This window comes from Catharus ustulatus, chromosome 4 (assembly GCF_009819885.2).
Source record: "Catharus ustulatus isolate bCatUst1 chromosome 4, bCatUst1.pri.v2, whole genome shotgun sequence".
Classification (NCBI taxonomy): Eukaryota; Metazoa; Chordata; class Aves; order Passeriformes; family Turdidae; genus Catharus; species Catharus ustulatus.
In genome coordinates this window covers 28,261,117-28,283,662 of record NC_046224.1, presented here as the reverse complement: position 1 = coordinate 28,283,662, position 22,546 = coordinate 28,261,117, and the positions used below count along the sequence as shown (strand labels likewise).

Here is a 22,546-nt window from a genome sequence, read left to right as displayed (position 1 = left end):
ACACCAGCCTAGCAGCACTGCAAAAAGAGAACTCATATGAACATATCCTACACCATTGTAAAAATCTACTTGTTGCATTAACCCTTTGAAATACCTTTTGTCTCTCCAGTCCACCTCTTTCCTCCAGTTCCTGAATCCCATCTGTGCATACAAGTACAAAGGAATTTACAACTGTCATGTTCTCAGGGAAAACCACTCCCAGTTTCTCAGAGAAACTACTCCAGATCAATATTTTCATTTCTACTAAATATGCATGGAAAGGAAACAGAAAGTTAATATTTTAACATAATTTTATATTTATATATTAGAAATATGTTATTTTCAGCAGCCACAATTTCCCCTAGCTCTGCTTTGCTCCACAAACAAACTGTTCCAATATAAAAGGGTGGATTTTGTCAAACCTTGCTCACTTAGGTAACACAGTACAGACCTTTCCTTGGTAACATTCAGATGCTGTTTCTGGTAAGAGGGCTGAATGTCAGACCAAACTTTTCACTTGGAGTAAGCACAGCTCCAGTGAGCTGCCCCTGGACCATGTTCAAGCCACATCTGGGCCAGTAACAGTTCCGGTACAAAAGGAAAACATTTAATGTCTTAGCTTACAACAGTCCAGAACCACAGCCTGCAAAGAGGTTCCCAGCAGAGCTGGACAGCATCAAAATGTAATGAAGAAAACACTGCCTGCCAGTGTTTTCTCTGGCAGTAACTACAAGGTGCTGTATGTGCAATATAATCATAAGCCAGGCAGAGCTCCAAGAAGCAATCTCTGAGGCAAAAAGCAATCCATACCCAGAACACTGCAGTAATCTGAATTCCTTACCAAAAATCTACCTAAAAATTATGTCCAACAGTTGATCCTAAAGCAACAGACAAAAATTTATTTAAAGACAAAACAAACACTGTCAGTAACAAAAATTATTCCCCAAATTTAAGATGGGCATTTCTGTCAACCTTGAAAACTTCATGCATAGTTAAAAATATAGTTATGTATTCCAAGATTTAAGCAGAGCATTGCTGGCCAAAGAAAACACAATGGCTTTTGCAGTTTTTACTCTGCACCAAGCATTTCCATCATATTCAGAAAACAGGACTAATACTACTTGTATTTAAGGAATTAAAAGACACAAAACTTGTAGGAACTGGTAGATCTACGCACTTCTGAGAACTGTGCATCCCTAAAGATGAAACCTTTGGGCTAGAGCATACTTATCCATGTAACCATACCCAAACGCTGAAAGTTGCACCTGAGCCTAAGTGAAGGACAGCAGGGCTCATTCTTAATGTCACAAAGAGCACAGAAGGGACAGCAGGTCCGCAGTGCCTGCCTGATGGGTGGACCACAGCCAATTTTGATGATCTCTGACAAGTGGTGCTTGGAGCACTAAAGGAGCAGCTGACCCCTGCTCTACCTTCCCCCAGAGATCATCACCCCTGCGGCAGATTCGATGGGAATATATCTCTGTGCTCCAGTGACTTCAGTGTAAAGGCAGTGTATCAATCTGCTACTGAAAACAGGCAGATCTGATTGCCTGGAGGTGTGGATGCTTTTCTCTGTCCTCCACTGGGGCACAACAGAAGAGAGAGACCACACTCACCCTCAGGAAAAGGAGGGAGAGTACACATGGCTGGGACCATTCCAGAGGGACAAAGGGACTGAGTAGGTGACACCAAGTGGCACTGAGCAGCAAGGAGAGCAACACCAACACAGGGAAACATTGCCCATAATAATCAGCCAGATTTTCACGTACTAAAGGGGCAAAGACATTTACAGGAATTCTCAGAAACACCAAGGCAAGACCCTGTGTCAGCTTCAGACATGACTATGCAGCTTGTAAAAGACCTTTTATAATGTCTAAATGTAATTGCCAAAAAATATATATCTGACCCACAGACTTTAAAATATAGTAGTGGTATTGGTACCTCAGCTATTTGCTGCAAAAATGCAATTTGTAAGTCTGGTTCTTTAAGTCTGGTTCCTTTTAGTCCTGTACAACATAAAGGATTACTAAATCCAAACCAGTACCTGATCCTTTCCCCATAGCTCCAGTGATAAATCTGTGGGAGAAGTGCCATAATTTAAGTTTATGGTCTCCCGTTCAAGGTCTACAAAACAGAGTCACATAGCACCTTGGAAGCTGGTTCTAGGATTTATGATAACTTGATTGAAAAACAAGGCACTGACAGTCACAAGGACAATAGCTTTGACAAACTCCATATCCATACTCTGAAAGGCTCGACCTCTCTGAAGTTATTGCATGTACAGCTTGTAGAGAATTCACTTTAAAACTGCCAACAGAGTTTCTATTTCCTCAGTAATGTAATTGCCAGCCTCTGTCACCACCACATGGTGATAAATTAGCTATTCAGGAAATGCAACCAAAGGGCGAAGACAAAAAAAAAAATCTATGTACCACTGAATCATAATGGACTACAGGATCTGCAATGTGGAAGCAAAGAATATTTTTCTCTTTTCCACCTACACACAAGAGAAATTTCTGTTCACAATGCCTGCACTCCAGACTCAACTAATCTGGTTTTACAGGAAGAAATAAAATATTATCATAAAAGTTAAATGTGTAGAGCTCACTAGACAATATTAGTTAACTCATCATACTTAATTGAGGACACCAGTGTGTTCATGTCCTTGTTTTCTTCTGTTGAGGAAGCTTCATGTTCATTAAAAGAAGGGAGTGAGGGAAGGAAAAATTAAGGAAGAAAGGAGAAGGTGGAAATGAACAACCATTTTTCAAAAATTCAAGCCAGAAGATATAGCCCTGGTGCTGCCCTTTGGTTCCAGATTCACACTGTAACACTTATAAGTCATAAAACAGAGGTAGTTAAAATTTATAGGATATACCATCCATAAGCATGCGTCTCAGCAGTTGGTATAATGCCTTTTCAGATCCCTATCCCTATTGTTTCCATCTAGGGTGTGTTTGCAGGTTGTTTACAGCATCCACTGGCTCCCTGTCCCCAGGATGCACAGCTCATCCTAAGTGACTTTTCCCAGACTCACCAGCTGTAGAAAAGGCACAGGGAGAAGGCATGCCTGTATTGGTTATTGCTCTGCCAATATAGGGAGCAAAAGAACCACATATGAATACAGGAGACTGCATAAAAATGCAAATATAGATGGTACTTTCATCTCTTTTTGGCAATGACTGAATCACCTGATAATTTCAGCATTATTTTGTTTGCTGTTGCAAAATTCCCTGTATACTTCATAGAAGTTCTTACTTGCTTCTCAGGTGAAGCAAGTCCTATTTCAGCAGAGAAAAGATGTGAGGAATGAGAATCACTATGACAATGCTTTGAGAGTTAATAAACTGAATATGTTTAAAATAGACCTCACATTTGTTAAAAGTTTCCTTTTGATTAAGCATCCTCCTTGAAGTAACAGTCTGCAGACGCAGGTTCAGGAAGGATTGAAGATCTCCCATCTGCTTTGTATCTAAGAGATGCAAATTTTGCCGCATATTTCTCCATACACAAAATTCAAGTCTAGCTACCACAGGAATGTTATTCCCCATTTTATAAAAATTCACTGATAGCAGTCCTGTAAATCAGTAGTCAGAAACGAAGAAAAGAAAGTTCATATCGTGAAAAATAAATAATTTAATAAAATTTTAAAATGCAGTATCAGCAAGGTGCTTACTGTCCTCCAGGTAAATTATTTTGTGATATTGAGACTGTACCACAGAACCCTACATGGCTTAGAAATACTAATGCTTCCTTTTTGTGCATATTCCAGCCTTTCTCAAAATAGAGGTTCATTATTGAATGCCCAACCTTTCAAAAAATTGGCTGCACTTGAGCCTGCAATACAACAGCAAAGCTATAGAATTACAGCTCCTTATAATGACATGTATGTAAAAGTTTTCCAAAATATTGTCTTATACATGGTGGACATTCCTTTTGGAGTTGAGAAATGTTTGGACACGTCCATGTAGTTTCCATGCACTTCAACACCAGGCTGAGAGGAGCTAGTATACATCTCAAAGCTAAATATCAGGGAAAATCCAGGTTAGCTGTCATATGTTATTGACAGCAGCACACTCATACTGTCCATGCAGGAGTTTTCACATAAGGCTCGAAGCCCAGCTGTATTCATTTTCCCATACAGCTTCACCCGTGAAGTACAGGACAACTCATTCTCTTCTGGTCCCAGCCACTCCTCTCCCAGGACTTCCCATGATATTGGATAACAATGAGTGGGAAACTCTCAGGAGAACCACACCCCAACTACTGCTTCTGCTTGGGAAGCCTAGTTCTTGCAGAAGTCATTAGCCCCTGAGAAGTACTTACACCCTTCTGGATCCTGGGGCTCCAAATCAGGCCTCTGAACTTCATGAGCACCACATAGTGACAGGCAGATAAGTCTAAAAACTGTAAGCTTTATAAGCCTTTTGCTAGTTCCTAGTTCTCTTGAATCACACATGCAACTGAGTCTTTTCTAATACATTTTCTCTTTATAAATAAATGGATCAAGAAGCCATTTCACAAACAAAACAACAGATGACTGAAAAGGCCATTCAGAGTTGCATGGTGGGTAAATCCCACCCTGGTGCAAAGGGGAAGGAGGAAGATGAAAGCAGCATGTCTGGCTGTCACCACATCTCCCTGGGGTGAAACACTCTGGGGTTCCTGATCTCAGATTCCAAAGACACTGCCTGCATCCTAATTCCACTGCACTCCCACTGGCAAATATGAGACTGCGCAAAACATGAGCAGATACTCACCAGCATGTTCATAATTAGGGACAGGATGGGAATTTCTAACAGAGTCTGATAGGAACAAGGGCAATATCTGGTGGTCTGTGCATCCCCTTACTGAACTGTCAACACTCCTCCTGGTTTTTAGTGAGGCCATTCCAGAGCTGGTTCTGGTTCAACACAAGGCTTTTCAGAAACAGTTATCCCTGAGGGCCAAAACACAATAAAGATTTGGTCTTTATGCACTGTCTCTGCCCTAAATCACTGAAAAAAATAGGGTATTTTCTTTATTTTGCAGGAGCCAAAGTGTTGTAAAGGCTTCTTTGGCCCTGACTGCAGACCGTGTCCAGGAGGTTTCTCCAAACCCTGCTCCGGAAAAGGGCAGGTAAGCAGAGCATCCAGCAGCATCCAGCTGCTCTGGGGCAGAAGAATAAGTTGTGTCCTAAAAGTCCTTGGAGCATTTCTGCAAAACAGGAATGTTGGGCTCCACAAGGGCTACCCCCTTCATCTGTGTCCAGTGATGGCAGTGAATTCCAGGTTCAGTTATAGGTGGGAGGTAAAACCAATCTGTCACCTCTCAGATGCCCAAATTGCAGATTTCTAGGGTTCTAACACACAGCATACAGGCAAGGCTGAGGGGTCCATTCTCATGCTTTTAATTTGCACAGCACCGTATTATGACCCAGCTCACTATTCTCACACAAAAACTGCAAAGAAGGGTAGAATATAGAGCAGCAAAGAAAAAGCACAAGGAAAGTTTTTCATTGAAGCACCTTTTTCAGCTTCTTCCTGAGAGTCTATCAGAGCCAAAAAAAATGGACAAGCATATAGTCTCTTTTCTAGGGTAAATATTTGTTTGAATTCATACATAACAATCACCTCCTTTCCATATCAGTGTATGGATGGCCTGGATGGAAATGGGACTTGTGTTTGCGCTGAGGCATTTCAAGGCTCGAGCTGCCAGTTCTGTTCAGACCCTGGCAAATACGGACCTCAGTGTGACAAAGGTAAGTGCAGCTGCACTGCCTCAGCACAAGAGCATGGGCTATTTCTTTTGTGATGTTCAGGTAGGAGTTAACTGGTTGTTAAACAGTCCCTGTGGAGGCTAAGCAAGATGTTCCTGGGGTGTTTTCATTTCCTATTTCAAAAGGACACATCATAAGGCCAGGGTCAGTGTAAATATTCTAAAAGACTTCTTACAGGGGGCATAGCTTGTTTTATACTAATTTATTGTTATTTTGATTTTTGTCTCCCTCACACAAGTAATTGAAAAGAAAATATTTGCTGTTTTGTTCACATCTGCTATTCCCCACAACAGAACAGATTCTGCCTGCAATGAGAAGCATGTGTAATCTAAGAACAACTAGATCTATAAACAGGTCGTATTTAGGCCGCTTAACTATCCTTAATGAATAATTTCAGATCTATTTTACAGCTTATAGTTCTGCACTGGTAGATGTAATCCTATTGAGACAAACCATAATACACTTACGAGAGTCTACAGCATATACAACATTGAACATACATACGTTCCTCATCTACAAAACCATTTCTAGTCTTTTTTGTTATGAAACAGCCTGCCATTCATGAAGCACAGCTCACTCGAAGGTTCAGAGGTATATGGACAAAAGCTGAGACACAAATTCCATAAGGAATGGTAGTAGTTCCTAAACTCCAGTCCCACCACAGTAGTAAGTATTTGCTTTACTAGTCACCACTGGCACTTCTTCGGAAAGCACAAAGCTCTCCTGGTGTGTCCTTTGGGCACATTGCTGTGCCTCCAGCAGCACTAATCCACCCAGTCCTAGCGAAGCACTGGTAGGTCTGTGCTGATGCTCTTTGCAGCCAGCACTGTGCAATCTGTAGGATCTGTGGGATCAATCTTTAAAGGCTTATCCTGCCGCTGAAAGGACAGCAAAAGTCATGCAATTAATAACTTTAATAGTCTAGGACCTAGCATTTTGTTCCCGCTTCTCTGAAGCACTTTGAAATTCATTGATAAGAGCAGTGTAAAAATACAACAGGTTTTAAATAGTTACCCATAAAACACAGCTGAAAGGACACTGCTATGATTAACAAACCAGTCCCCTAAAAAAGACAAAAGTTTAGATTCTTGGAAAAAAGGTAGGAAGAGCTGATTCATAAGAAATGCTACATAAATGTAAATGCCTTTTTCCACTATAGAATTGCACATTGTAATTTATGTATCTCTGGTAGAGTGCCTCTGCATTTATGGGAAGTGTGATAACCGAATAGACAGCGATGGGACCTGTCTTCCTGGATCCTGCAGAGCTGGATACACAGGGAAACTCTGTGAGAAGCAGATTGCTCCCTGTGAGCCCTCCCTACAGCTCTGCCATGCACATGCAGACTGTCAGCTTAGCAATGGCACAGTAAGGTGAGTCAGTAATTTGCACCCAATTTATATTCACTGTGCTGCAGCTCTTTCCTGTTGGCCTGACTGAAACAGTCCCTGGCAGCAGTGCACAGGCAGCAGCCACTGCAATCTTGCTGTGCACCAAGTAAGCATAATCATGCACCACATCAGCCTTGAGTTGCAAGATAAAAATTGGTTCTCAATACCCTGTACCTTATGTATTTAACACTGAAAGATAGTCGCATACAGATCTGGTCCTTGATTAAAAGCCTCCCTTCCTACCAACATCTCTAGAGGTTTTTAGGAAGCTCTTATTCGTAACCACCCCTTAATGATTTAAGAGTGTAAGCCTTGCTGAAAAAGAATGAAATTCTCAACAGTTTGAGGATAGATATCTCAATCTGGTCAGCTGAGGTAAATTTTGCACACCACAGATTTCAGCACAGATTCCCCAGCCCTGCCAGGACTGGTCACAAAACTCTGTTACTTCTTCAGCTGCCCTGGACTTGCCTCAAGCTCACCTTCACATGCAGCAAGTTTGCTCTTGCCGCAGTGTATCCTCAATGAGTCACGGCAAAGCACAGTGGGGAATGCTGCAGACCCTGAGTGCTTAAGTAAATCCCTCCAAAACAGGTTAATCCTGGGGAGGAACTCGGGGAAACAGGGGGGCTCATTGTCTTGCACACATTTCAGGGAGAGAGCCATCTTCTGTGTCAGAAGACAGCCCATAAATATTTGGAGCCGTTAGCTCAGCTTTGCAATGATAACATCAGCTCAGAATTAATTTCACTCCCTGTCTTGTACACAGAGAATGGATCCCTAATTTGACTCAATTAACCCAGTCAACATTTTGGAAAAAAAGCCATAATGTACACACTTGAGCTACTTGCATCACGAATCCAAGGTTACCGATTTTAAGCTGCCTATAAATAGCATGTTGCAGTGGAAAACAATCACTGTACTTTAGAGCTGTCCTGTCACATGTAACACCACCCTCCCCTTGTCTCTGCAGCTGTGTTTGCAAACCTGGCTATGAGGGAGATGGCCTGAGCTGCAGCAAAGTTAATCCTTGTGCTGTTTTAAACCCTGGTGGCTGCAATATCAATGTAAGTACGTGCTTTTTCCACAGGAAAAGGTAAGCAAAGAGGAAGTTTTGGGCAGAAGCATCTGCAGAAGAGTTGGAGGCTCGTTCCCCACATACCACTGTAGAGCTTAGACAAGCCTTATGGCTAAAGCTGGATGTCCCCTAAGAGTCCTGCATGGCTGTCTCTGCATCTCCCCCTAGGCTGAGTGTGTTCAGACGGGCCCAGGGGAGCACAGGTGTGTCTGCCAGGCAGGATGGACAGGTGATGGAAGGGACTGCTCAGCCATCAACAACTGCCTGCTGCCCTCCACAGCACGGTGCCACCAGAATGCCACCTGCATAGACATCGGGCCAGGTCAGGTAGGTCCTTGCATTCAGCGTCACCTTCAGAGCATGTCCTCAACCACTCTGCTGTGCCAGAGCTTGCGCTTCCTACCCTGTTTTCTTCCCCAAAGCCTCCTCTCCTCTCCCTCACAGCCACAATGTTAATTCCATATGGTGCTCTCTACCAAAACAGTTTCCTTAAATTCCAATCCCAGTGTTCCCTCCTTTCTATGTGGCAGTGCTCTGGCAGCAAGCACACTTTTAGAAAGTACATTAGTAGATGTCAGGTATAAAGGTCTTCTGCAGTGTCATTCCACTGAAGTCAATGCTAAGCTACAGAAACATAGAGAAACTAATTCACCATGTCTAGAATATGCACACTATTTTAATCATTTTAATGAATTGCCATGTTTTATTGAAATGACAGAATGACTGTAAGTGTAAGGATGGATTTCAGGGGAATGGAATTGAATGCACACCCATAAACTTCTGCCTGGAGCAAGATGGAAAATGCCATCATCTGGTGAGTAATTAATCATTCCCTGAACAAAGTGTTTAGATACATATCACACCTCACCTCCTGCGCACACCATGGACTTTATTTGCCATTTCAAGCCTGCAATTTCTTTTTGAGAAAGCACTTCAGAAAGCAGTTCTACAAGCACCAAAAACTGTGTGAACCACATCAGTATGATACATGAGCTGAGAATAGACTGCAAGGGCTGCTCCCAAATCTGCCATTACAGAAGGATTATCTCAAACCTGGAATAAATACATAAATGCTGCTTTTCTACCAGCAATTAAAACTTGGATCCACTATCCTGTTCAGTTATTTACCCAGGTCAAGCATCTCTACCCAGGCATATATCAGCTTTATCAGTAGCTCTGCTGTGCCCTGTAGTCCCAGCCTTGGGTGGGGCACAGGGACAGAGTTGATGAGCACTGGGGAGCAGAGGATGGATCTGGCATAGTCAGGTGAAACAATAGGGCCCCAAACTCGTAGGGAGGAAACAAGAAAAGATGGAGCAAGGGTTTCGATTCCTGCCGACTTAGAGCACGGTGGGCAGGGGAGGGAGTTAGTGCCCTGGGCCAATGGAGTGTGTCCTGCAGGAAGACGAGAACACCCATGGAGGAAGATGGTAAAAAGTTCTTTTGTAAGTTTATGCTTATATATAAACAGGTCCTAGTAAGAGGCTTCACAGACCACCCTTGCTGGAGGGGTCTCTTGAGTAGCTGACAAATTCTCTCTTTCTGGTTCAAAGGCAACTTGTCAGTTTGAGTCTTCTCGTGGCTGGAAGTGTGTGTGCCCAGTGGGCTACGAGGGGGACGGTCGGATATGCTATGGAAACGCTGCAGATGTAAGTAACAGGGTCACTGCCTCTGGGCACAGGACCTGCTGCCATCTCTCACCCTGGATCCTAACCAGAGAGGATAGCAAAGCCTTTACGAACAGTCAGAAAAATATGATGCCCACCAGTGATCTCCACAAAGAATGTTCCAGTGGGAACACTTGCCTGATTCATAAACTATCTGTTGTGTTTAAAAATATGGTTTGGAAAGGGGCCTAAGGGAGCAGAGCATATTTCTGGCTTCAAACAAATTGAAAATTTGAAATTGATAACAACACCAATCCCAGAGAGCAGACCTGCAGAAGTGATAAGCACTCACCTCCCAGCTGGGAGCACCAAGCAGTGAACTCTTCTGAAGTTTTGCCCTGCAGTCTCTCTCAGTGGAAATAATCAATTTATCATGTTGAAATAAACTGTGCTGGCCCACAGGCAGATAAAACCAAAACGAGTCAATTGGTGAAATAAATATGCATTTAACAGCACAGAAAAAAATGAAAGTGTCCTCAGTCTCAGCTCCAGGCAATAATCTTACATGGCTCTCAGTACCCTCTGCCGCCCCTGTTTATACCATCATCTACCCCTGTTCTAAGTAAGCAGAATAAGGGCTGAGTGATGTGTAAGATGTAAAACAACATAAATTTCAATCAATTTTGCATGGAGTTAAGAGAAGAATTAAGTTTAAAATCACAGGAAATTAGTGCTTAGCCTGAGGTCAGTACACAATACATACCAAGGTCAGGTACACACCTAAGCAATCCATGGCCTGATTTACAAGAATTGGTAACTCACCATTCCCATTACCAGGGAGCATCAGTATTTAAAAGGAAATATTCATGCCATCCCTTTTCATACACGCTGAAAACCTCCTCCTCCATATGTCACATCAGCCAGGCCAGACACAATGGGTTGCACCACAGTCAAGAGCACTTTGGTGCAGCTAATTATAGCTTACAAACTCATTGATCTCTCTTCTTTCTAATCAGGAGCTATCCACTCTGTCAGAAGCAGCTGCTTTTAACCAATGGGTTAATGTAAGTACACTTTGTGGTTAATTTCTGCAGTACGTTCAAGTTTGCAGAAATACATGAGTCTTTTAGAGTTTAGAAATGGGAACCTCACAGCAATATTTCCATCAGAGAGGGGAAGATGAAGATCTGGAGAGACATCAGGGTGCCTTTCCCACCAGTTGTGGAGGGGTTGATCACCTGGTTCCCTATTTCTGTCTGCAAAACAACTTCTGAGCCCAAATTCAGTGAGTAAGGAAGCTCCCAAAGCAGCAGAGCTGGTTCCAAGCCCGCTCTCTGAGGCGGGGAGCCACATAAGCCATGACTAGTTTTGCATGAAAGCACATTACTGTCCAGATGATCAAAAGCAGTGCGCAAGCAGAGACTGAACATAACTCCAGATGTCTCCTTTCAATTTCTCTCACTCAATAAAATGATGAGCGGGAAGGGAAGGGGATACCTTATCCTCCCCATTTTCAGTGCGCCCCATGGCAGGAAATGCCAGTGTATGGCTGCACAGTGTGCTGTTGCCACAGCAAGAGAGCAGGAAAAAGCTCATTCTGTGCAGGCCTGACTGAGGTGCAGGAAATAGAATCATAGAATGGTTTGAGTAGAACAGGACCTTTAAAGGCCATCTAGTCCAATCTCACTGCCATCTGCAGGGACATCCTTCAACCAGATGAGGCTGCTCAGAGTCCTGCCCAGCCTGACCCTGAACGTCTCCAGGGATGGGCCATCCATAACCTCCCTGAGTAATTTCTTCCAGTTTTTCATCACCCTCACTGAAATAAATAAACTACAAAAAAAATTTCTTTCTTCTATCTAACCGAAATCCACCCTTTTTTCAGTTTAGAACCTTTATCCCTTATTCTCTTGCAAAAGGTACTGCTAAGAAGTTTGCCCCATCTTTCTTACAAGCGTCCTTTAAGTACTGAAAAAGCCACAAAAGATTTCCCTAGAGTCTTCTTTTCTCCAGGCTGAACAACCTCAGTGGGGAAGGAGATTAGCTTGTTAGGCTCCAGATTATGGAAGAGACACCAAATTAGGTTTTAAATCCCAAAGTTCTGGATACACTGGTTGTCAAAATCTACTTTCCATTTTCATATACTATCATTTATTACTGGAGCAGCAGTAATATTAGAGGTCCTACCCCACTGTGATTGGAACTGTATGAATAAAGATCAAACTCACTTGCTTCCACAAAGAGCTTAAAACCTAAATGTCAGCAGTGTACAGCAAATACACGGTGAACAGAATAGGACAGTGATGTGTTAATGAATAGCATCAGAAGCAGAAGTCACAGTACATTAGTTGCTTTAAGACTTTTCAAAGTTATATGGCTTGGGGATCATTCAAGTACATAATTGCAAGGAACACCTCATTGAGTTTAAGAGAGCTCAGTGTGGCTGATTCATGTCCGTTTTCTGCCTGGCCCTGAGCTCAGATTGTGGCACTGGACACTGTACAGAGAAACTAAAGAATTTAAAGTAAAGGGCACAATAGGAAATGCTGTTCACCTGCTAATGTGCTCTTTAGAGAATGAGGGAACAAATCAGAGGGAAGATTATGTATAATCTATTGTAACAGAGAAGTGGAAAGTTCTGCTACACTTCAGAGAAATGCTATCACTTAAAATAAACATCAGTAACTACAAACACGAGCAAAATAGGGAGGCATATCTATCTGTGGGTTTTTAACTTTGTACTTGAGCAGGAATGTGATGTTTACCACTTTTCCTAACCAAGTATTTTTCTTGCTGGTCAGGAAGGATGAGAAGGGGAAGTTTGTTGTTCTTTCTATATTTAAATATTTAGAAGGTGATAGGGATGATGGCTAGAAAGAAAGATGATCTTAACAGAGACAAAATTCCCAGCTATTTAAGGGAGCTGATTCCCTTCTTGACTTAAAACCCAATATGGGTAATGAAGGACTATGAAAAACAAGCCAGCTTCCAGGCAGCATACCAGCTACAAAAAGGCAGAACCCAAGCTCAAGTTTTGCAGTATCAAAAATGGCAAATTGTGGAGACTGCAAAAAGCTTTGAGAGCCTCATCTTCAGCAAGATCACATGTAAATATTTAGCTTTCCATTTTTTACTCTTAAAAAAAAAATCCACGCAACTGGAAAAATCCTCTCCAATAGAAACTCTTTCCATCCTTAAGGTAGATAAAAACATGGATGATGAATTAATTCATGCATGCTACAGATCTCACAATCCCCATCTAAAATTAGAGCTGTCAGCAGCAAGCTCCACTGCAGTGCAAGTGGGCACAGATAACTCTTGGACATCTTGAAAAAAATCCCAGCCATGTTAAATAGTCTTCTTCCAAATGGGAACATTGTGTCATGTGAGTTTCTTCTATCATGGTTCGTAGTCCTGTCTATTAAGCAGCATGGAGTGCTCTGTAAGAGCAAGTTAGTTGAATTTATCAGTAACCACTAGCATTTATCACCTCCATTTATCATTGTTAATTTTTTTTTAAACATTCAAGTACATAATACAAAACCTATGAGACAGGCTAACTTTTGTGGGGGTCAAATTATGTATGTCATAATAAAAAACAATTATGCCCTGAACATTATTTCTGCCCTTTAAATGCTGGCAATCTTCTGTGAAAAATAGACACCCATTTACCATTTTTGTACGGCTCTAAGTGCTATTGTTCAAGTCACTGCTCAGTATAATAGTTTTTTCCTTTCCAGGCTTGTTACAAAGCACGTCACATACTCCACCCTGCTTAAAATGTCACCAGCTACTATTTATAGGCCATCCTTAGAATGAATTATTTTACCCTTTTTACTTTCATGCAGGAGGCCAAGATAAACTCGGTGTTGTCCACCACCCCAAACCTAACTGTCCTTGTGCCTTCTCTGCAAGCAATTGAAAACATGGATGAAGATGAGAAAGCCTTTTGGATGTCAGAAAGTAACATTCCAACTCTCCTTAAGTAGGTTAATGGTTTGGGGGTTTGACTCTTTAATTGTTTTTATGCTAAACAAGCCTTTGGTTTGAAGCCACTAGAGCAAGACCGGTATTTTGATTTTAAAGGAAGGGCATAGTATTCCCCTTCTAATTTCAGTGGTATAAATCTCTGCAGCAAGGTCACTGGTAAAAAAAGCATTATTTATATTATGTCAGAAATGTTTAAAGGTCAAACTAAGATGAAAATATGGCTGAAAAAGGTGTTGTAGAAGCAATTCCTGCTTAAAATCAGTTTTAGACACACTAAGCATGTTTAACTGAAATAAAAGAAAAGAGAGAGAGCAAATACAAAACATTCAAATCCAGTTCATTTCTTTTAGGTATCATGTACTGACAGGAGCTTACAGCTTTGCTGATTTCCAGAATTTGTCATCCTCTGACATGCTGCCAACATCGCTACAGAGCAAATTCCTATACTTGTCTAAAGAAAATGGGGTGAGATGACCTGCAAACCACTGTGGTATCATACACCAAATCCTGACATCACTGCCACTGACTTTCTTGGATTACAAAACCACACAGACACTGTTTTGGGTTTTTTTAAATACATGTCATAAAATTAAAGTCATAGTTCAATTGTATTGGGCCCTCTGGGATAAACACTAGGGTTTTTTTTCCACCACTTTACATCACTGAAATTTGTCCACAATATTATTTATTTCTAATGTCCCAGTAGCTGCTGCAAACACTAGACAGTCTTGTAACCAAGCGGAAGGGCAGTCCATGCCTGGAGCAGCCTGTATGAGTTAAATTAAGACAAAGATAATCAAGGAAACCAAATAACTTAGTTTAGGGAACTGGGAAGGTAGGAGGAAGCAGTGATAACACATATCTCCATATATGCAACTTGATAGTCCTAAACCACCTGAGGGTATTTTTAACAGTAAATAACAAGTTACAGCTCTCCTCCCTTAGCCTTTTTATTAGGTAAATCGCATGTTCTGAGGAAGATTTCCTGGAAATACACAAGTCACATTTGAACACTTCATCCCCATTAAGGGAGAGGGAAGTGCCCCTCACCTCCATGCTCCAAAGGCAAAGTTATTTACAGGGTCCTTCAAAGCTGCACATAACTGGGAGGGTGTGAATCAGCTCAGAGCTCAGCCTGCCCTGTGCTGGAGACAAGGGCACCTAAGCCCAGGTAACCACTCCAGTGCGAGCAAGCACAGGGCTTTGCCAGTGGCGCCACGGTGCAGCCCTGGGAAAGCACTTGGGGAGGTGTGGAAATCCACAGTAGGAGCTGCTGGGAAACAACAAACAACACCCCTGCAATGAGAACACAAACCTCTCTTGTTGGAGTCAGGTTCAGTAAAAGTGCAGATGACCATGGCTTAAGGCCATGGGAAAACCCTTCCAGTAGTGGTGAGTAAAAAACCACCCCCAGAATCCTCCAGTTCCAGCATGTCGATCATTGCCAGAAAGTTCTCTGCTTCCCTTGTTATCATTGGTTCCTTTTTGCTGCAAAGTTCTAATATTCCTAACTACCCTTCCCTATTGGAACCCCTCCCTAAACTCCACCCTAATTCCACCCCTCCTCCAAGTTTATAAATACCCCTGACATGCCCTAAACACCTGCTTTTGTCCATTTGCCCTGGTGGATGGCATTAGTCTCCCTGTACCATATTTCCCGCTTCGTTCAGTACAAACTGTTCAGCTTGCTGTTTGTTGTTTTCTAGTATTAAAATTTTTTAGCTCCCGAACAACTAGGTGAGATTCTCTTTCTGCATAAAATCACCAGGTTCAGTGGAGTCTCTGGCCCTAACAGCCAGGCTAGGAGGGTTTGGAGGCTACATTCTCCTCTCTTTTCCAGACCCCAACCCTCGAGGGCGCTCACTTTGTGACCAGCGACATCACATCCACTAACGGGGTCATTCATGTTATTGATAAGGTATGCAATGTTTTGATAAGCGTTTGCTCCTCTGCACCACAAGCAGTGCAAAACTATTAACCTCCTGTGGAAAAAACTGCACAGAACAGCATTTTGTCCTGCACCTGATCCTCGCAGGTGATGTGGGATTTCTGCTCCTCTGCAGGTCCTGACCCCGCTCCGCAGCGCTGCCATGCCGAGGCTGCTGGACCGCCTGGAGCAAATGCCTGACTACTCCATTTTCAGAGGTTACATCATTGTAAGCTTTCACATCACGTTCACAAGGTTTTCAGCACCAAGGAAGCTCCCTGCTTTGTTTGCATTTCAGACTAGTATAGAATATCAGTGGTCATTCTGATTTTTTATTTCAATGTGTTTCACAGCAATACAGACTGGCTAATGAAATAGAAGCAGCAAACACATACACAGTCTTTGCCCCAAGTAACGATGCCATAGAAAATTACCTAAAGGATAAGAAATCTGCTACTCTGGTACGTATTACTCACAAGGCTTGTCCTAACAGCTTGGTATTTCCTCTGTTTTATGTGAATGAGTTACAAGGACACAGATATAGGAAGATATTTGTTTCCCTGAAATCTGTTAAGTTAGGGTTTGTCTGTAACACCAGAGAAGGTGAAATGGGATGGATCTACCTATATTTTCCCAACTTGCTAGAAGAGCCTAGCTATTGGTTTTGTGTTTTGGCCTTCTCTAGATTAGAAACACGGTGATAATTTCCAATACATCTTGTCAGTAGATTTTGAGGGAGGTTTTTTTTTGTAAATAAGATCAGCACAGAAGTGACCAGAAAAAACACTGAAATGAGGTTTTTTAGGTGAACAGTCCCCTGACATCACTAATACATCATTAATATTGCCATGAAATAGTCTCTTTCTTAAAACTATCCAGATGCTGGCCTTGTCAGTCCTGCAGGAATGCTCCAGCAACTCTCTCTCTCTCTCTGGCATTTATACCTTGACATATTTACAAGTTCAAACCTCCTCTCTAGCCTTTTTGGTTTCCTCCCAAGATAAGCTATCCTTTTTCTGCATCATCCCAGCAGCTTTCTTCATATTTTTTTCCAATTTGAAACACCTTTATAGATTGCTCATATCAAGAGCCACACACCTGGCAAAGGAAGCTTCACCCATGATTAGCCCAGTGGCTTTAATTCTTCCCTGTCTCCTCCAGAAATATTTACCCTGCCACACTCTATCCCTACTTGCATGGTCTCCATTTCCAGCCAGGAAACTGAGGAGCACAGGGCTCAAAAGACTCATCCCAAATCATTTGCCCACAGCAACAGACCTGTGGCAAAATCCCATGCTCACAAGTGATCAAGCTCCATCTGCTCAAACGGCTTTTGAACACTACTTTAGTTTCGTGACACATCATCATTTCCACATCACTACAAGAACAATTTATAACAAACTTTGAGAGACACATAGGACAGCAATTCCAGTACATCTGGATTACACACACATAGAGAAATCATTTTCATTTCCACTACTCACCAATGTTTCTTCAGTCTTTCTTCCATCCTCCCAGCCTTGCCTGATGTGGCAATCTGAGGGAAAAGAAAAATCAAAAAGTAACCATAAGGTTAGGTCTGAGGCTTAACCTCTTTGTGAAACGCTTGGGAGAACTCTGCTGCAGAGGGAAGAGTTTGGCACAGGGAGAAGATCCCATTTCTTGGCCCCCACGAGGTGAGATGTCCCAATTCTGCTGGTGATTAAAGACAGAAATCAATATGGATCAGTGTTAGCTTTTCCTACAATTCAAAGTCAGAAGATTAAACAGGGCTGGACAATGATGGATATTACTGGGAATTAAGATAGAGCTGTCTCATCTGCAAATACTTCTTTGCCAAATCTGTGGAATGTGGCCAGCACTAAGAGATGTCAAGGCTACTCTTTCCCTCTGTGAGCACAGACAGGCAACATCACAAATCTTACATCCTGGACCTGCTTCATGCTTTCACACACTTTTGAAGGAGCAGAAGCAACGTGGACATTCAGGACAAGGGGACAGTGAGCAACAGGATTTCCCACAAGCACCTTTTACTGCAAACACAAAGTTGCAGCAGCACTGTCTGTTGGCTAGGCAGCTCCTAAACTCTCCAAATGCCCCAGTTTCTCTTACATTGGTCAATCTCTCACCAACACATCCTGCTTCTGCTTCCTCCTCACAGTCAGGGAGATCTCCAGAACAAGATGCAGAAGGCCTTGGGAAACCCACTCAAAATTTTGATGTATAGAGAGTAACTTAATCACTTTTCAATGAAATATGAATGCACTTTACCAACCAGGCATAGAAAACATTTCAATTAAAGGCAATTAAAAGCAGTCTTTGTTGACTGAAGATGCCCTCAAAGAGTATGTATATACATATACAGATATAAAAATATAGACAGATATAAAAATCACTCTAAGCATTCAACACAGTTTATTCCCCTATAGGTTATTCAGGATTTCTCAAAGGAATAAGTATGGAAAGATTATAAAAACACTCATGAATATGCAACCCTTCATGTCAAATGAACCCATTAAGTTCGGAGCCCTAAAAAGTAATTTGACTTTTCCCTGAATTAAGCAGCCAGTCCTATGCACAGAAGCACACTATAGTGCTCAAGCAAACCTTGGTCCTCCGAGTTCAATAGCCTTCCACCCTCCATGATTAATAGCATTTTCATTGTGACAAGAATGCAGGCTCTCTACAGGAGGAAACATGAGATAGCCTGCCTCCCAGAGAAGTTTCTCTTTAAATTCAGAAAATCCATGTTTAGCTTAAACCCTCTGGAAAATGCTGTCCCTAGGAAGTTTTCATTCTTTATTACATAACTCTAAATGCAATTGTGTGCTGGCAGGATGAAGGTCAAATCCGCTACCACGTTGTGCTGGATGAGAAGCTCCTGAAGAACAACCTGCACAATGGCATGCACAGGGAGACCCTGCTAGGGTTCTCCTACCAGGTTGGGTTCTTCCTCCACAACAGCCAGGTACTGCTGTCTGCACTTGCTGGGAGAAACAGGTTTCCTGCTTTTTACAAATCCAACTTCAGCTTTAAACTGACATGGAGTCAAAAGGAACTGTGCATCCCTCATTAGCTTCTGTGACTCAACAACACAGAATTTGTCACTCAAATGCAAGGCCTGTCTCAGACCTGTGTAATTCAAAGTCACCCTTGAAGATATCTTTGAATTTAATTTCAGTTGTGCTGCTCACATTTAGAATTGAATTTTAGGTATCTGTGTCTAGCAACTACAAGCCTGAATTCCAGAGCAGTCATTAATAGGACTTCCAAGGGGTATTAGAAGCATGCCCTCGATTATAAAACATTAATGCTATATTCTGTGGGTTCACTCCACTTTCAATCCTAATAGCTAAACAAATATGAACTACCTTTCAAGATCACTCATGGAAAAATCAGGTACATCAGGATTAAGAGTCAGGGTCAGGAAGGGAACTTGGTCCTTCTCTGACCCAGAACTCCCTCTGGGGGGACTGCTGCTGGTGAGGACATGATGGGAGCGTGGGGTTGCATTGAGAGGATGAATGTCCTCCTTGAAAGAGCAGCTGCTGGGAGGGTTTCCTTGGAGCCCCACATCCCCTAGACACAGCAAAGCTACCTTTTGGCATGCCTTAGGCGCCTTCTTCATAACCTCTGCACCCCCTGGAAAAAGCTGCTCTGCCAGATCTGGCAGCTAAGGAATTCCAACAGGCTCCAAGCCATCCCATGTCCTCCAGTGCAGTGAAGTAGTTAAATGCAGCAGTTGGAATATGAGCAAGTGCATGATGCTAACTACCTGTGTTGGTTTTCCTTAAGTGATCCCTGTGCATTTCTCTCTTTCAGGTTACCACAGAGCCATGGAACAGCTCTGCTGCTCTCTGATTGTATGTCTCTTGCAGGTATACATAAATGATGCTCCTATAAGCTATGCAAATGTTGCCACAGACAAAGGAATTATTCATGGACTGGGAAAGGTCCTGGAAATCCAGAAGAACAGATGTGATATCAATAATACCGTGATCATTGTAAGTGGTCCTGTTGGTATAGAAGCTTAAAGCCCCTCAGAGAGACCTATAGCCAAACAAAGCTCAAATGTATAGGATATGTGATACTGCTTCCCAGCAAGGAATGCACACATTTTCCACAAAGAACATTCCTACCAGAGTTCTAGCATCTCTTAAAACAGCTTTTGTCCTGAAATCAGCATTCTGACATCCTGGGTAAAATATAAGCAGAGTAGATCAAGAATAAGAAATTCCTGACCTCTAATAGTCAGATAATATTAGTAATGCACTATTCTAATACATCTTTGTAACCAGACCACTTGTTTATAAAGTGGGAAGCATCACTTTAGAAGATCAAATAAAAATAACCAAATGATCTCTCCCTCTTCCCCTTGGGGGAAGAGTGTCCCCACAGAGCCACTCATAGGGATATTCTTCCTTTCTGAGCATGACAGCTTCCCTCACCATCTTTACCTAATAGATTATCCTGATAATGTACCTCAAGCACTAGATTTAGGAATATGTCTGGAAATCATTCTTTTTCTATGAAACAACCTGCCTGCAGCTCTGTACAGTCTGTTAACTGCTTCCCATTTGTGTTGCTTAAGGAGAAGTGCAGAGTTTGTTCACAACCATCAAGTTGTCCCTCAGGAACAAAAGAAATAGTAAGTATTTTTTCATTAATGCTAGGGTTGTTAGTTTTTTCATATCAAAACTGACTATACATGCATTCAATCCTATTGTAATGCAATTGCCTCAATTACAAGAAAATATGTAGTATTAACCTCAGCCTGCTATATACATTGCTTATAATCAAGAGACTTAATCTATCCTGACCTCAGAGAATTTTTTTTTTTAAATCTCCCTGGGATCAAGGCAGCAGAAGGGCAGCTTAAAGACAGCTTTTCTTTCAGGACCAGTTTTTCATAAGCACTGGGACAACTAAGGTTCCTCAAACTGCAGTTTACCTCTAGCATGCAAAATTAAGGGAGCTAAATGTGGTCTGGAGTATGCTTGCTCCAGAAGCAACTACAGCACCAGCTTTGAGCCCTTCAAATCAGATGCACAGAAGGACAAACTCAATCCATCCCCAGCAATATGCTGTAAGCTATGGTCACAAGGAGACTTGGAGATTAAAGAGGTTTTGGATGCTCAGGTCCAATACATGAGAACTGCAGATACTTAGAATTTGTTGCTATTTCTTCAGTAAACAATCTTTCCCCAATTGTGTTCAGACCCAGAAGACAATTTTTCAACAGCTGTTTTTGCACAACTTCATAACGCAGTTTTCCAAGGAGAATTAGAAAGACTAGAAAATGTGAAAAATGAAAAAAAAGTTTGTAAAATTTCTGAATAGAATCTGTTCAGTTCTGAGCAAAGACAATTTTAAACATCTTTAAACACCACAAGACACTGAGTTAAGCTGATCATATGTTCACTAGAAATGATTTAGCTAATACATTTTTATTTCTAAAAGCATTTCCTTCATTTTAATTGCGAATGTGTGAGTAAGTGCACAGCATGCACAGAGTTAATGTCCCATTTTTTAACACATTTGAAAGTAGCTGATCAATATTATTTAGAAGTGCATCTGTTTCTCCAATATTTGCTCAGGCAGGGGAGAAGAAATACTGTGTCCTTACAGAAAACCACATGAGACAGTACACCATCCAGATCGGGTGCCGGCCCAAGTGTGCTAAAACCATCATTGTGAGTTCACTGCTTCTATTGTGGTAAAAACCAGGAACCCCCTTCCCTGAGCTTCATCCTCCTCATAATTCCCACTCAGCACATACAGCATGTCAAGGCAGTTCCTGACAGATTTATTGACCTTTATCCTGGACACAGCAGAGATTGAAAGGTTAAAGACTGATGATAACTGCAGCACACAAAAAGGCCCACATGGTGCAGAGGGTAACCCTCTGCTGGTCTCTAGCAATTCTCCACTTCTCCCTGAGGTGGTGAAGGACACCTGGGTCCCACCAAGGGCTTGGGGTGGCAGCCTGTGTCCTGGCACATTGAGGAGCGTGGTCACAGACCAGCAGAGCCAACATGCTGACAAAATTCACAGAATCAAAGACTAGTTTGGGTTGGAAGGGACCTCAAAGATCATCTAGTTCCAACCATCCTGCCATGGACAGAAATGCCCTCCCCTTGACCAGGCTGCTTTTACAGCCCCCTACGGCCTTGCCTGGAACTTCCAGGCAAGGGGTCACCCATAACTTCTCTGGGAAACCTGTTCCAATACCTCACCACAGTAAAGAATTCCTTCCTAATATCCCATATAAACCCACCCTCTCCGCTTGAAGCCATTCCCCCTTTTCCCATCACAAAAGCCCCTGTGAAAATCCAGATCTCTCATTCACCCGCGTGCCACCCTGCCCCTCAGCACAGCATTTCTGGGTTTGCAGACCAGGGAGTGCTGCGCAGGTTTCTTCGGGCAGCAGTGCCAGCCGTGCCCAGGGAAGGCTGGGAGCGCCTGCTCCGGGAATGGCGTGTGCCAGGACGGCATCAATGGCACCGGCTCGTGCCAGTGCGAGGAGGGATTTGTGGGCACGGCCTGCGAGAGCTGCAGCGAGGGCAGATACGGCCCCAACTGCGACCAAGGTACTGAGCACCCCCAACACACAGCAGCTTTGCTCGCCTCCTCAGCTGCCCACACCTTCCCCTTTCATCATCCAACCATGTTCAGGCTAGGTTCTAGAAAGGTACAGCACTTCCAGAATAATAGGCCAGACTTAAAAATATCATTAAGCCATTGTCTTTCCCCATTATGGTCTTTTCTCGCTAATCCCTAGGTTGTATTATTTTATACAGTATCTTCTACTCTGGC

The 22,546-nt window shown here is 42.5% G+C and overlaps 1 protein-coding gene across 1 annotated transcript in view; it reads left to right on the top strand.

The window, feature by feature from the left end:
• Positions 1 to 22,546, top strand: part of STAB2 (stabilin 2) — a 72,962-nt gene that overhangs the window by 23,661 nt on the left and 26,755 nt on the right. The window contains 20 exon segments of the mRNA XM_033058385.1: positions 2,930 to 2,992; positions 3,752 to 3,830; positions 5,006 to 5,097; positions 5,608 to 5,719; positions 6,930 to 7,110; positions 8,102 to 8,195; positions 8,375 to 8,533; positions 8,925 to 9,020; positions 9,760 to 9,855; positions 10,830 to 10,877; positions 13,662 to 13,798; positions 14,154 to 14,268; positions 15,644 to 15,721; positions 15,867 to 15,959; positions 16,084 to 16,191; positions 18,567 to 18,698; positions 19,609 to 19,734; positions 20,322 to 20,378; positions 21,328 to 21,423; positions 22,125 to 22,320. Coding sequence (XP_032914276.1) covers positions 2,930 to 2,992; positions 3,752 to 3,830; positions 5,006 to 5,097; positions 5,608 to 5,719; positions 6,930 to 7,110; positions 8,102 to 8,195; positions 8,375 to 8,533; positions 8,925 to 9,020; positions 9,760 to 9,855; positions 10,830 to 10,877; positions 13,662 to 13,798; positions 14,154 to 14,268; positions 15,644 to 15,721; positions 15,867 to 15,959; positions 16,084 to 16,191; positions 18,567 to 18,698; positions 19,609 to 19,734; positions 20,322 to 20,378; positions 21,328 to 21,423; positions 22,125 to 22,320 — 2,158 coding nt within the window.